Source organism: Chiroxiphia lanceolata, chromosome 2, assembly GCF_009829145.1.
Source record: "Chiroxiphia lanceolata isolate bChiLan1 chromosome 2, bChiLan1.pri, whole genome shotgun sequence".
NCBI classification, from domain to species: Eukaryota; Metazoa; Chordata; class Aves; order Passeriformes; family Pipridae; genus Chiroxiphia; species Chiroxiphia lanceolata.
The window spans coordinates 57,237,551-57,251,163 of NC_045638.1; the positions used below are offsets into that span (position 1 = coordinate 57,237,551).

Sequence of the window (13,613 nt, forward strand, 5' to 3'; positions counted from 1 at the left end):
TTTTCCTCACTTTGGGGAGGTGCTTATAAACACGTCATAGATTCATAGAATGATTGAGGTACTTTGATATTACAGTTGAAGACTGTTTAAGTATCTGAAGAGAGAGTGTCTTTGTTCAAACATAGATTGCACAAGAAGGTATCTGGCTAGTATTTAGCATAGTAGGTTTTCTTATATTTTTTTTTCTTCCTAAGGGAAACTAGTATAAATATTTGGCAAGCCTAAGAATGTCTGTCTTCTGGCATTTGCCCCAGAAATTTGTGAGGCTTTTCTGACCAAACACTTAAATTTGTAATTAGTTCCTTGAAAGTGGTTATCTGCAATTTATAAAAGCTATTACATTTGAAAGAATTTATTAAAGTCTTTATGTTGATCTGAAGATCAAAATTTTAGTCTGTTGTTTGCACCTAGTTATTATGAGAAGTAGTAATTTTGCTCCACTGTTTTCATGTCCTGTACACAAGTGAATGTGGTATCTTGTCTGTGAAAAATGGTGTTAAGTGGTAGATTTGGTTTCTGGTAACATCCATTAGTAAAAAAAATGAACCTGTGCCTCTGAGTTGATCCTTTAGACTCTTCTTCAGACTCTTCTGGTCTTCTAGACTGTGGAGGAGGAAAGGGACTCCTGCTCTTTTGCAATGACAATGAGGTGTTCTGCTTGAATAGACAAATCTTGTACTTTCCTCCTCAATAAGGGAATGGGAGGGATGCTTGCTTAGAAATTCTAGGAGAGGACAGAGGTGTTGTGTCTTAGGAGAGACCAAGGAGTCAGTGTAGGTGCTTCACTTGTTCTCCCTCAAAGACAGGCTAAGCTTCTGTTTCCAGGAAACTCTGAAACATCTACACTGCTCATGCAATACAGGGAAATAACAAGTATCTTTTTAGAAATCTATGTACCAGCAAAAGCATATTCCTGCAACATAAAACTACCAAATTTCAAATCTGTGTACCGATTTAGTGTGTCAAGAAGCCTTAATCTTCTAACTTCCTAAAAAAAGTAGGAATAGGAATGACTTGTAATTAGACTATCTTGGTTATCCACTTTTTTGGTGCTTATATGACATATCTCAGTATTCAGATAAGGCATTGTAAAATTCAGTATGCCCTTCTCTTGACAAAAGATACAGGAGAAGAAGAAAAACTTAATATAGGTGTCCTTCAGACCGGTAGTTTCTTTTTGGCTGCAGCGGAAATGACTGAACTGCACCGTTAAGTTTTTCAAGGTGAACCCTTGTCAAAGTGAAGATACCAGTGACTGCATTGCCAGTGCTCTTTGGAATACTACATGGACGATTTGCCATGATGATGATGATGGACAGGTTCCTTGCCCTGTTAGGACCACCCTCTTTGAATTAGTTGGTGATTCTTGCTGCCTGCCTGCCTGTTGGTTTTGTGCAGTGGTGAGTTTAGCTTGGGATGCTGTGGGATTACCTGGAAACTTCAGTTTAACTTCAGGGGGAGCCCATGTGGGTGTGTTGCAGCCTTGGGTCTGATATCAGTAAAGATGGGGTTAGCATTGTTTTAAGATCTACATCTGAATGGAAATGCTGTAAAACTTTTCACTACATACCATGTCCTTGATTCACACAGTAGCAGTAACTGGAAATTTAGATTCTGTCTTCCTTCCCCCAGCTGAGTTTTGATGTCAAATAGAGAATTCCAGCTCTTTTATTCTATATAAAACCAGTAGAAAACATGTTGATTGTATTCCAGGCTGCTTTGTGTCCTTCACTGTTGGTGCAATTTGTGTTGAATGCCGCCAACCAACTTGCTTCAAGTCCAGCCTCCGGAGGATTGTTTGATACGTCTGTACTTGTAAACTGGGTAATTGGTATATGGGAGTTAAAACATGGGTGCTCACATCCCACTTCTTTGCTGGTAGTAGCTCAGTATGGAGATTAAACAAATGCAGAGATGATATTGGGAGCTCAAAGAATATGCTTACAAAAGAGCTAGTAAGAAATAAACACAACAATTGCTTTTCTGCCAAGATTTTTTGAAGCAGAAGTGGTCAATGTGGATGGGCACCTTTGTCTGCTTCCATAGGGCTTTCAGGCAAGTCAGCATCATGAGCAGTGATAATTGGAGGCTTGTGGCTTTCCATGTTGGCATGAGTGTCTGACTTCAGTGAGTCATTACCCACCAAGTAAAAGACTTACGGTGGATATCTCACTCATCCAGTTTGCTGAGGCTAGCCAGGTTCAGATATTTGAATTATCTTGCCACAGACTGGTTAACAAAAAGCAGCTAGTCTTAATTTTAGGGGCCTTAAACTGAGGATTAAAAAAAATAAGTGTGGCAGCTCCAACTGCAAAAACCCCTAGTTTTCCTTCAGTGGTCTTTATTAACCCTGAGGAACATGAGTCTCAGACAGCTTATGGTATAAAATACAGTAGCATAAATACTGCACTCCACTCCTAATGTACCTAGTGCTGTGTTAAAGGTTACAAGCCAAAAGGAAACTTCATAATATTAAGTTTCTGCAGCACACAGTGAATCTCAACTAAGTTTTAAAATCTTCTGCAAAATAATAGTGTTTCCCTAAAAGAGGATTAAATACCTTTCAGGTCAAATAATAATCAAATGAAATGAAACAAAACTGTCTTGGAGTATCAGATCAGTGTACAGACACATTGTAAGTTTGTTTGACTGCTTTGGTAGATCTGTTGCTTGTACTGTGGAATCCATGTCCCCTGCCTGCATTTTTAACTGGGTCAGCATAATTTAATATGGAGCTGTGATAACAAAGCCAGAAGTGGAGTTGTTCTAACTGTGTAGTCTATACCACTGGAAAAAAAAAAATCACATTTTTTCTTAGAAGGACAGTTTAGAGCTTATGGGAGTACTTGGTAATTAGCTAAGTCTCAAAATTGGGCATGGGGAAGAAGAGTCTGCCTAGAACATACATTGGGAGGGCAAAGCTGGGTAATAATCCATGATGCTTGTAACTAAAGGGATAAGCCTAGCTGGAAGGGTTAATTTGGACTAAATATTTGGTTTAGTTTGGCATGGATGTCAAATCTTTTTGCATGCCCAAAAGAAATAGAGGGGATTGGTCTGCACAGCATCATTGTTTTTAATTCTTGCAATTGTGACTAGGTCGTTGCATTTAGACCATTGTGATGCTGTCCCAGAATTTCAATTAAGTAGTTCCAGAATTCTTCCTTTCTGTATTGAGATATACTTGTAATTCTTGGAGTAAGCTATATGCACTTTGAAAGTGAGAAGAGGTAGAACAACACTGTCACCTTCTGTCAGTGTCTCTTTATTTTTTTTTGGCTGGAGCAAGCTGTATCAGAACAAGTAGAACAATATCATCAGTTTAAGCCTCAACTTTACACATACTAATTACATGCCTATGCAAATAAGGAATATTTAGCTTCTAATGTTAACTAAAGATAGGCAGCTGACAACCTTAATTGTCTCGACAGTTGTATACAAACAAGCATTTGAATTTTTTTTCTGCCCAAAACCAGCCCAGCTCCTGAGGCTTCTGCATTTTCATGTGCATTGCAGTATTTCATGCTTGTTAAAAGGTGTCAGAGAAGGAATAAGGAAAAAAGGCTAATAAAGCAGTTTTTACAGAAGAATGGTATTTACTTCATCAATGCAAACACTACCTTTCATGTCTTGCACTTGCACCTATGTCGTAAAGTATATAAACTATACTCTAGGGAGTATAGTTGCAATGCAAGTGGGAAGGCATTAGTTAAATCCAATCCAGCTGTTGGAACTGGGCCAGTCTTTTTCCTTTCAGTTAGGCAGGTGGAAGGAGTCTGGAATTGACTTGCAAATACTAAGCTCTTTGGGTACCCTGTATGTTTAATCAGGCTGCTTTACTATCCCAGCTATGTATTCAGAGTAGCTCTTTCCTTTAAGCATGTATCTTCTGATTTCCCAAGATCTGTTCCTGTAATGTTGAGAGGCAAGAGCAGAAATAAAGAACTTAAATGACCAGTTATCTTTTAATGAGATTTGTAGATGCAGAGAAATTAGAATCAGTCAGTGAATTTGTTCTTTCCTCTCCGTTTAATCGCTGAACATTCAAAGGAACTAAAGGCACGTCTCACCCAAGTTCCTGAAAATACAGATTTTATGTCCACAGAATAGCCAAAAGTGACACTGGGCTGTGGTGTTCGTCTTGTCAAGGTGAACTTTGCCTTCCCACTTCCTTGGGCTGGCTGGTAGCTGATGTGTGCTGGTTGGCCTGCAGGAGGGCAGAGGTGGCCAGCTAACTGGCTGTGGGACAGCTGACAGTATTGATATGCTGGCTGGATAAAAACATCTGTTTCTTGCCTCTCCATCTCTGGTGTTTTGTGGACTTGCTCCTGTTGTAATGGAAGTGGTATGAACGTATTGATTAAAACATGACACTCATGAGGTATCCCACTTAATGTGGTGTCCAGCCAGGATGAGCACCATGCTGAGCTCCCTGTCTCACTGTTACAATGGTAGGTAGATTTTTCATCATTAAATGCTAGTTATGCTTTAGTCTTCCTTCTGACACAATTGGTATAGATGAAAGTAGTTAAAAATATTAAAATTCATCAAATGCTGCAACAGCAAGTGATATTATTTTTTTTCTGTGATGGGAATGTACATTATTAAACACCTTGTACATGAAACTTAATTTTTAATTTTGTTTAAGAAATCTTTAGTCCAGCATACCAAGTGAAGTGTAATGACTTGAGCTTTTCACTAGTTGTGTCATCCACACATTTAAATAGTTTTGGTTTTCTGACTTGTACTGTAGCTGGGGATGAAGTAATCTTATCAAGTATCCAGAATTTTCTGTCTCTGAAAGTGGTATACTTGAGGGACTTTGTGTTTATAATCAATTGAGATTGATTTTCAGATATGAAGTATAAATTTCAAGTTAACGGACTAGTTCTGATATTTCATTGTGAATGGGATTGAGCTTGCTTGGAGTAGTAACAGTGTATTAAATAATTCTTTCATAAATGGAAGACTGTTCTGATTGCTTTGTCTCAGGTGTGATTTTTGTCCTTTTGAGTTTTGTTTTGTTTTGTTTTTTTTTTCTTGTAGTCTTGTATAGCTTTAGTAGGGTTTGGGCTTGTATGTATTTGCTACAGAGGATTTTGGAAAATGTTGTCTTGTTCTCATGTACAGGTGCAGCTGATTGGTTTGGGGCTTCCTTGAATTTTTTATTTTATTCTTTTTAGTTTGCAGAGGCTATATGGGTTGCCTTTTCAGGTAGTTGTATGTATTATGCAGTTAAATGTTTATATTAAACAAAGGATCAAGAAGCTTGTTAGATGTAATTATTTTCTTAGAATCTCAAGGTTATTCAAAACTTTACAGTAATCTTTTCAGTTTTTTGTTTGCCAGAAAGGTCTTTATGGTCCATCTTAAGGCATCAAGTGGCAGAGTTACAGCAGTGCTACTTGCTCTTTGACACGTAGTGAGCATCCTGTGCACCTCTGTGTGTGGTTTTGTGGATGGTACTTGTGCAGTATGTGTGGGAGAGCGAGAGGGTCCCAAATGTTAAGTCACTGAAAAATAATTCTTTGAATTACTACCCCCGGCAGTATGGGGTACTGTTATGCTGATAATTTAGAATTTCACAGGTCATTACTTTTTTACTTCAAGAGTTCTATATAGTTTTGTGTTCTGACATAACCCAAATATCAACTGAGAAATCAGGAAAACATTTTGCCTTCTCCACAGGTGGCTAAAACTGACTTTCTTGTTAGCTTCTTGTTGAGAGAAAGATTCCAAAGCTGAAACACTGATCCGATGAGGATGGCTGTATTCTGTGTTGCTTCTGCCCACTGAGCGTGTCAAAGGCAGTTTTACAGGGACTGTGGCATTCTTTGATTAATTTCCCCCCCCCACAAGGTCTAGTGTCTCTTAAATCTCTGTCAGCTTAGCATTTTGTGTTTTCAAACTATGACAGTATCACCATGAAACAAAGTTCCCTTTCAACTCTTAACACAGCAGTCCTAATATGTGCAGTAATTTTCTTCATTGACATATGAAATTAATTTCAGATTTGATACTTTGAGGGAACTAGAAATTATTTTTCCTTCAAGTGGAAGGTGTTAGGGAGAGATTCTTGTTATGTAGCTCTTTGTATCTGGTTTTGGAAGAATATTCAGAAATTCATGGTAGAAGTGAGAACATTAATTTATCTAACAACATCTAGTAGATCTTCTAGGTTTTCCTATGGTTTATTTTAAAAAATAACAAAATGCTGAGGAACTTGAACTTAGAAATACTGCTCAACCTCTATTTTTGACTTCTAACAAGACTTAGAGTACTTGGTGCATTACTGTGGTTGTGTGGCCTGTCAAACACAGTGGTAAGTAATTGTTCTTTACAGATGGTGAACAGGGGGGAGAAATCACTTGTTGCAAAAGCCTTATAAACTTAAGTCTGAGTTGTGTAACAATTGAGATGTAATGTTGTAGCACAGCTTGATAAGTGTTTTATGTTTGTTGTATGTTCTTGTCCCTTAATAGTACATGCTGACTAACATAGTGGTAATAGTAACATGCTGTTACTCATTTTTACTATTTGCATTTTGTGTATGCTGCATTAATACCTTTGTATTTAGGAGTGACCTCACAGTTCAGATTCTTTAGCTGTCATCATTTTTGTGATTTGTAGGATTTTGCCATGCTCTTTCTGATGTTTGGAATCTGTATTTTTTTATTCAGTGAAACAGTTCAGTTTTGTCTTGGAGATTAGTGTTGAGATGTGCTGTTTCAGTGTTCCATGAAGTTACCTGTTTGTGTACATTATGCTGAGAAGTGACTGTAGTCAAATGCTGTGGATGTCAAACCCTATATTAGATCCATTGGTAACCTCTTGCTGGGCTTCAGTGGTGTCGTATGTACAGACTTCAACAGATGATGTCCTCCCAGCTTGAAAGCTGGTAATGAAATCATGGGGTTAAGTTGCAGAATAATTTTGCCTCTTCTCTGTTTTATCTGACCTGTCTTAGCTGGGGAAAATGTTTAACCTTTCTACTACTGTATAAATCTTCTGTAAATGCCTATCAGTTCCCTACCTTCTGGGGCTTGCAGGTAGTATAAAAGTATGGTATTCTGCTTACAGCAGTAATGATTCCTTAAAGGGAGGCTAGCAGTGGTTCTTAAGACTGCTTCTTTTATATGCTGTTGAATTATAGTATATGTACTTCTTTGGAGGCTGTAGGAAGGTGCTGATGACCTACTGTATTTCTGAAATGGTTCATCTGAAACACAAGCTTGAAATACTTACCTTCTAAGAAATGCCAAATCAGGACAAAAAAATTAACTGAATCACTTAAGTCTGTTTTCTGGGGAATAAAATCTGGGCTTTGCCTGCCCCTCCTACCTACCCCCAACAAATAAGATTAGAAATTGTGCCTATTGGTCTGCAAGTTTTAAAATAAAGCTTCCAAAAGTCCAGCAAGAATATCAAGTATATTGTAATCAAATGAAGTTGAAACATGTTTTTGGTCTGAAGGGTATGGTTTTTCAAGGCAAGGATGGCTAAACTGTGGACATTCCTGAATCACTTGTGTATCAGTTCCTGTGGATAAAATGGAGAAAATCAAGATGGGAAACAGTCTGAACAAATACCCATTAAGTAGTATGAATAAAACTAAGTCAGACCAATGTCAAGTGCATACATATGGTTTTCATGTACAGTCTATAACTACCACAATTGACAAATATGAATGGTGTCCATGGTCTTAAATACATGGATATGCAATGGTCATCTCATACCTCAGGGACACAAAGTGTCGGATTAGAAGTACTGTCAGCGTACATCTAGCGGAGAGCAATGATCGTGATCCAGCCATGGCAACCAAATCTAACTGCCAGAATGCACCAAAGGCTTTTAGGGAACTTCAGTTCCATATATATGTAGGAAGACTCTAGCCCTGGCATTGTATCACTGATTCTTGAACGATCCTGGTGACCCTGACAAACTGATTTTTTTAAGGATGATGTGCCAGCTGGAGCCTCTGTAGGACTGGGAGTCTTGGTTTAGTGGGGGACAGATAACACTCATCAGTTCTGTGGAGTTAAGGCTCAGTGATATCCCAGTTGTCAACCTACTTGCTCTTTGAATGGAGAGGCAGTTCTGGACTTACTGGTGAGTACTGCTTATTCTGCCTTTGAAAGGAGGAAGGTAAAAAAAAATGTACCAGAGCTGCTTTAAAAGAGAAAACACTTATAGTAAGTTTAAAAGGAAATACAAAAGAACAGCTAAAAGGATAAAACCCAGGTAGTATGGAGATTGCCTTAAGAGTATAAAAGCACAGAAAATGTGTAGTACTGGTCAGCAAAATGCCTACAGAGGTGATAAGCTTTTCTGAAGAATCTTTCTAAAGAGTAGTAGCTCTCTAGCTGAGGAAATGATGGGAGATTCTTGCACGTTAAATGTAAAAACCATAATGGAGTAGTCAAATACTTTGAAGATCAGCTTGATAAAAATTTGTAAAAAGGTATTGAGACAGAACTGTTATAGGGTAGGATCAGTGGGGCTGAAGTAATGGAGGTATGAAACAAAGATAATACCCTAATGGAAAAATCTGAGTGAATTATTTGCCTTTGGAAAGAAGCTTAAAGTCTTCCCAATAGAGCCTTTATGGATGGATGATTCTGAGTAACTGTATTTAGTCAAAGCATCATTAGGGAAGGTTTTAGAGGAAATTGATGAAATGAGTAGTAATGCCTGGGACTGCACTGTGTTTGGGTTTTTTCCTAAACCAAAAATATTAAGCTGCTGAGCTGTTAAGCGCAGCATATAGTGTTTCTGAAATCTGCCTTGCTTCCAGAAGAGTTGTAGGTGGTAAATGTTATGGTTGTCCCCTAAAGAACTCCAGGTTTGGTCTGATTTATATTTTTGCTCAATATAAGTATTCTGGAGTATTTTCACATAGATAAATGAATAAATTGTAATTAGGGAGCAAATTTAAAAGTAGATTGTGCCTTTCATCAGTTAAATCACTGAGAGTTCAGATTTGGCACATAAAATATTGGATTTTGGGCAGAAAAATTCTAATGGACACTCAAGTTGACTGATTTGTCATGTGATGGGGTACTCCTTAAAAGTTAAGTAGGAATAAAAGATTAGATTTTTGGGGGAGGTGTGGCAGTGTTGCTAGTGAAAAGTTTGGTAAAGAACCTTGGTGTCTAGAACACAGAATGATCAAGAAAAGGAGATATTACAGCCTTGTCTAACTACGTTTTTTTCATTGAAGTGCAGAGTCATGGAATCATAGAATGGTTTAGGTTGGAAGGGACCTTAAAGACCATCTAGTTCCAAACCCCCCCTGCCACCTTCCACAAGACCAGGTTACTCAAAGCCCCATCCAACTTGGCCTTAAACACAGGGCTGGAACATCCACAGCTTTTCTGGCAAGCCTGTTCCAGTGCCTCACCACCCTCACAGTAAAGAATTTCTCCTAGTATCTAATCTAAACCTGCCCTCTTTCAGTTACAAGCCATCCGCCCTTGTCCTGTCGCTCCATGCTGTGGTAAAAAGTCCCTCTCTAGCTGTCTTGTAGCTCCCTTTAGGTACTGGAAGGCTGCTGTCATGGGGCAGAAGTGTTGAAAAACTTCAGGCTGTATATACCCTTAAATCTGACACAGTTATTATGATTATTCAAATATTAAATTCTAATAGAACAACAAACTTGAGTGACTGGTTTTCCTAGTTGCATCTGATGACTTTTTTGGTTCTTAATTTGTTCATGACCTACCTACCCAATGCCCTTCGATTCCCCAGCTATCCAGTCCTTATCATGCTGAGTTTCTGCAGTGGGCTCAGATGGTCACAAGTATCAAATGGTTTACCAAAATAATGAGGGGGGAAATAAGCGTAGTTGTGGTAGATGCTGTAATGCTAGTGTCCTCTTACTGTAATGAGGACTTTGTAGTAAGTAGTATAGTTCATGCTTGTAGATGTAAAAGGAGAATTGTGTCTGTGTTTACATGAGTGAACTGGTTAATCAGGCAGTGGGTAGGAAGACATGCCTTCCTCTCAAGTCAAGCCAAGACAATGAATTTCAGCATGGAGAAGGAGACCTTGTTACAACCTTCCAGTACCTTAAGGGGGCTTATAAAAAGGAGGGAGAGGGACTTTTTCTACAGGCAGATAGTGACAGGACAAGGGGCAGTGGTTTTAAACTAAAAGAGGGTAGGTTTAAGTTAGATGTTAGAAAGAAATTCTTTACTCAGAGGGTGGTGAGACACTGGAACAGGTTGCTGGAGAGGTTGTGGATGCCCAATCCCTGGAAGCATTCAAGGCTAGGTTGGATGGGGCTCTGAGCAACCCAATCAAGTGAGTGGCATCCCTGCTGATGGCAGGGGGGTTGGAACTGGATGATTTTTAAGGTCCCTTCCAACCCAAACCATTCTATGATTCCATGAAATGAGTACTGCTATGCAAACTGCTTGAGAACAGTGAAACTAAGATAATGCTTTAAGTACTGCAGCTATGTCCTGTGTAGGTTCAAGGTGTGAAGTCTGCTCATTTCTTTTACCTGTGTTTGAGCTTTAGCATGTTTGGTATTTCCTTAGGTGGCTGATGGGAGTGCTGGTCTTTACTGTTTGTCTTCACTGGTACTTTTTTGCTTGGGGAGTTATTTGCCCTAACCCAAAAGGAACATGATAGCGACAGTAGCAAGGATAGGACATGGAAAGTGTTTTAAAAGGCTAATTTTACTTAGTGTGGGTGATCTTTCTGGGCTGCCAGTGGTCATCTAGCCCTGATTTTCTCTGAATTGCATTCTGATGGTATATGTCTTTTCCGCTGATTGTTAAATGAGCCCAGGGAGATTGCCTTCAGTACGCTAAAATTCTTCGTCAGTCTTTTGATCTTTCTTAGCTGAGAGCTGTAGTAGCATTGTCAGGAATGCGTTCGAGTGCCCAATATCTTTAAGGAGCTGAGGTGTTTACAGGCTTGTTTTCCTTTACAGTGTTTAGGCTATAGATCCTTAATAGACTTAGTACCACTGTACTACTTTGTTTCCTTTTGCCACAAGCCTGATCTGTCTTGTTTGCATTGAGCTCAGTCAACTTCTGTCAGTCATAGTTGATTTTGGCCAGATACTGGCATAGGTTATGTGTTTAGGTTGTGATCCACTGTCTAACCTGGATTTACTGCTGCTTTTGGTCTGCATGTATAAACATCTGGAGAGTCATTCCAGTGAAACTCTGTGGGGAAGTCAGTATTTTCTGCCTTAGGGATATTTATTGTGGTTTAGGATGCAACTTTCTGTGTGAAGTGAATAATCTTAAAAAAAAAACAACAAAAAACCCCAAAACAAACAACAAAAAATCCCCAACCCAAGCGAAACGTCACAAAAAACAACTTCAGCATCTTCCTAGGAAAGAGTGACTTATAAATTATGCACAGTTTTCCGTATCTTTTGATGAATAACTGCACTTTTGACCTAGAAACAGCTGATTCCAAAACAGAATTCTACTTTCTTGACGTACAAATTGTTTTTTTTATTTACAGACTATGAGAAGACACAGAAACGAAGTTACAATTGAATTGCGGAAGGTGAGTCTACTTTTGTTTTATCCACTGTATTACTTTGCTAATAGTACTCTGGTGTCTTAGGTAAATATTTTACCATAAGCTTTGCTTTATAGTGCCAAACTTATATAGAAAAGTTTTAAATTTTTTTATTACTAACTGCAGATTCTAATTTAGTTTTCTTCTCCAATTCATGAAGCTCAGTACAGCAGAACAGTACTGCTTTACTCCAGTGTATCACTTGGAAACAATCCATATTCTGTTTCTGTACCAGTTCTCATATTATTAGAGTGGAGCTGTCAGCTATTCAAATGTTTAAACTCTCCAAATAGGAAAAGGGAGAGTTTTAGCATTTAGAAAGTGAGATTTATCTTTTATTTTGTTTTCTGGAAATTACTGCTTCCGTGCTGTAGAGGAGTTAATTTTGGAGTCAGATTTTGGGCATATTGGGTAAATGCCAGCATAGGTGGGAAGATCATGTGTATGAGAACTGATCTAGTTTACTGCTCTGCCTAAATAGAGCATTTGTTACACCCTCTTCATTCATAACTCTTCAACAACCTTCATGGCTTGCTGCTGAAGGACCTTTTCACAAGCTAAGAGAAGGGTAAACTTCTATCTGCCTTTGGGTACCATCAGAGTATTTCAGGACTGATACTGGCCCCTCTAGCTTTATCCTGTGGAGACAACTTCAGGTCTTCATCCTTTTCTTCACCTGTTTCCTAGATTTGATTTGTTGCTACTTCTCAGATCCAAATTGCCTGTATTTTTCTGGAAGGGTGGAAGTCTGAAAGCATGCAGGCTACACCTGAGGTTTAAATGGAATAGCAAAAAACAATTCTTAATACAGTATTCCTCTTTATATTGAGTATGTTGTTGACAGGCACACAGTCTGTGATCTGTTATATCTTTTGTACGCTTCTTAGAGTACCAAAAAGCAAACATAGTTGTTCTGTTTGTACAGTTAAAAAAATACAGATTTAATTTTTGTTTATGTGATCGATTCTTGTCTTCTGAATTGTATCTGCTTTTTTCAGACTTTACTATTCTGTTCCCCAGTGTGCTTCAGAGCCTCTCCAGCTTGGTATCACCCATGTTTTCTAATATTTTCAGTGATGACTTAATGGAAGCGTGTGGTTTGAATAGTCTGAATAAAGCCCAAACTCCATTTGGTCTCCCATTTGATACATATCTCCAGTTTGCCAGTTGAATAGTTGACAGTTTGAATGATGCTTGTTAGGAGTGCACACCCACCCAATTCCATAACTTTTATTTTCATTATTTGCAAACTGAGAGAGAAGACAAAATCATTGCTAAAATCAAAGTGGGGGGTTTGTAAATAGAAGTTATGTTGATAGAAATCAGCTTGACTTGTTTTTCAGAAGTTTTGTCTGCACTTATCACCTGATTGTGTAGGAGCTATCAAAAAATCTTGTGCTAGTATTTTCCTGGGATCCTTTCTTTTTGTTTTTCAGGTCTTATAGAAAAACTTCTGTATCTTATTACAATAGAAAAAAATTACTATTTATAAGATTCATCCTGAGACTATAGGAATTAGTCAAAGAAATCTAATTTGACCCAGATAACTGGGAAATTATCAGTACTGGAAGTTTATTCTGACATGTCAAAGGCCCTCTCTGTTCAGAACTAGTGTTAAACTTGCTGTATAACTGTGAAATCTATACTGGGAACAGTCACTCATAGCACTTGGGCAGCCTATGCCTGTTAGCAAAACAGTGCTGTAACAGAGGGCTTTGCTAATGCAGCACATCCTCATACATCTTGTTAAACTGAGATGGAATGAGAGCATTCCAGTACAATCTTTGGATTGTACTTTGGAGAGAGCTTTGCGGTGCAAAGTGAGAATTTTTAATTTAATTCTCATAATTGGTTTTTGTAACAGGTCACAATTTCAGGCCATTTTATTACAGATGCATGGTGGGAGCAAAGGATTGTTCTGTGTGGAAGGAATCCTCCATGTGCCCATAATATGCAAGTGAAAATGAGGAGGAGGAAGCCTATGAGCTGCTAGTGACTTCTCACTGAAAACTGCACATGCAAAGATCAGTTACACATTTAGAGGAGAAGCCTGAGCACTGGATGTAGGT

General features: G+C 38.4%; 1 protein-coding gene across 1 annotated transcript in view; it reads left to right on the top strand.

Moving 5' to 3' along the window:
* Positions 1-13,613, top strand: part of KPNA3 (karyopherin subunit alpha 3) — a 50,302-nt gene that overhangs the window by 8,384 nt on the left and 28,305 nt on the right. Inside the window, exon 2 of the mRNA XM_032679335.1 lies at positions 11,485-11,529. Within this exon, the coding sequence (XP_032535226.1) occupies positions 11,485-11,529 (45 nt within the window). The remainder of the gene's footprint in view (positions 1-11,484; positions 11,530-13,613) is intronic.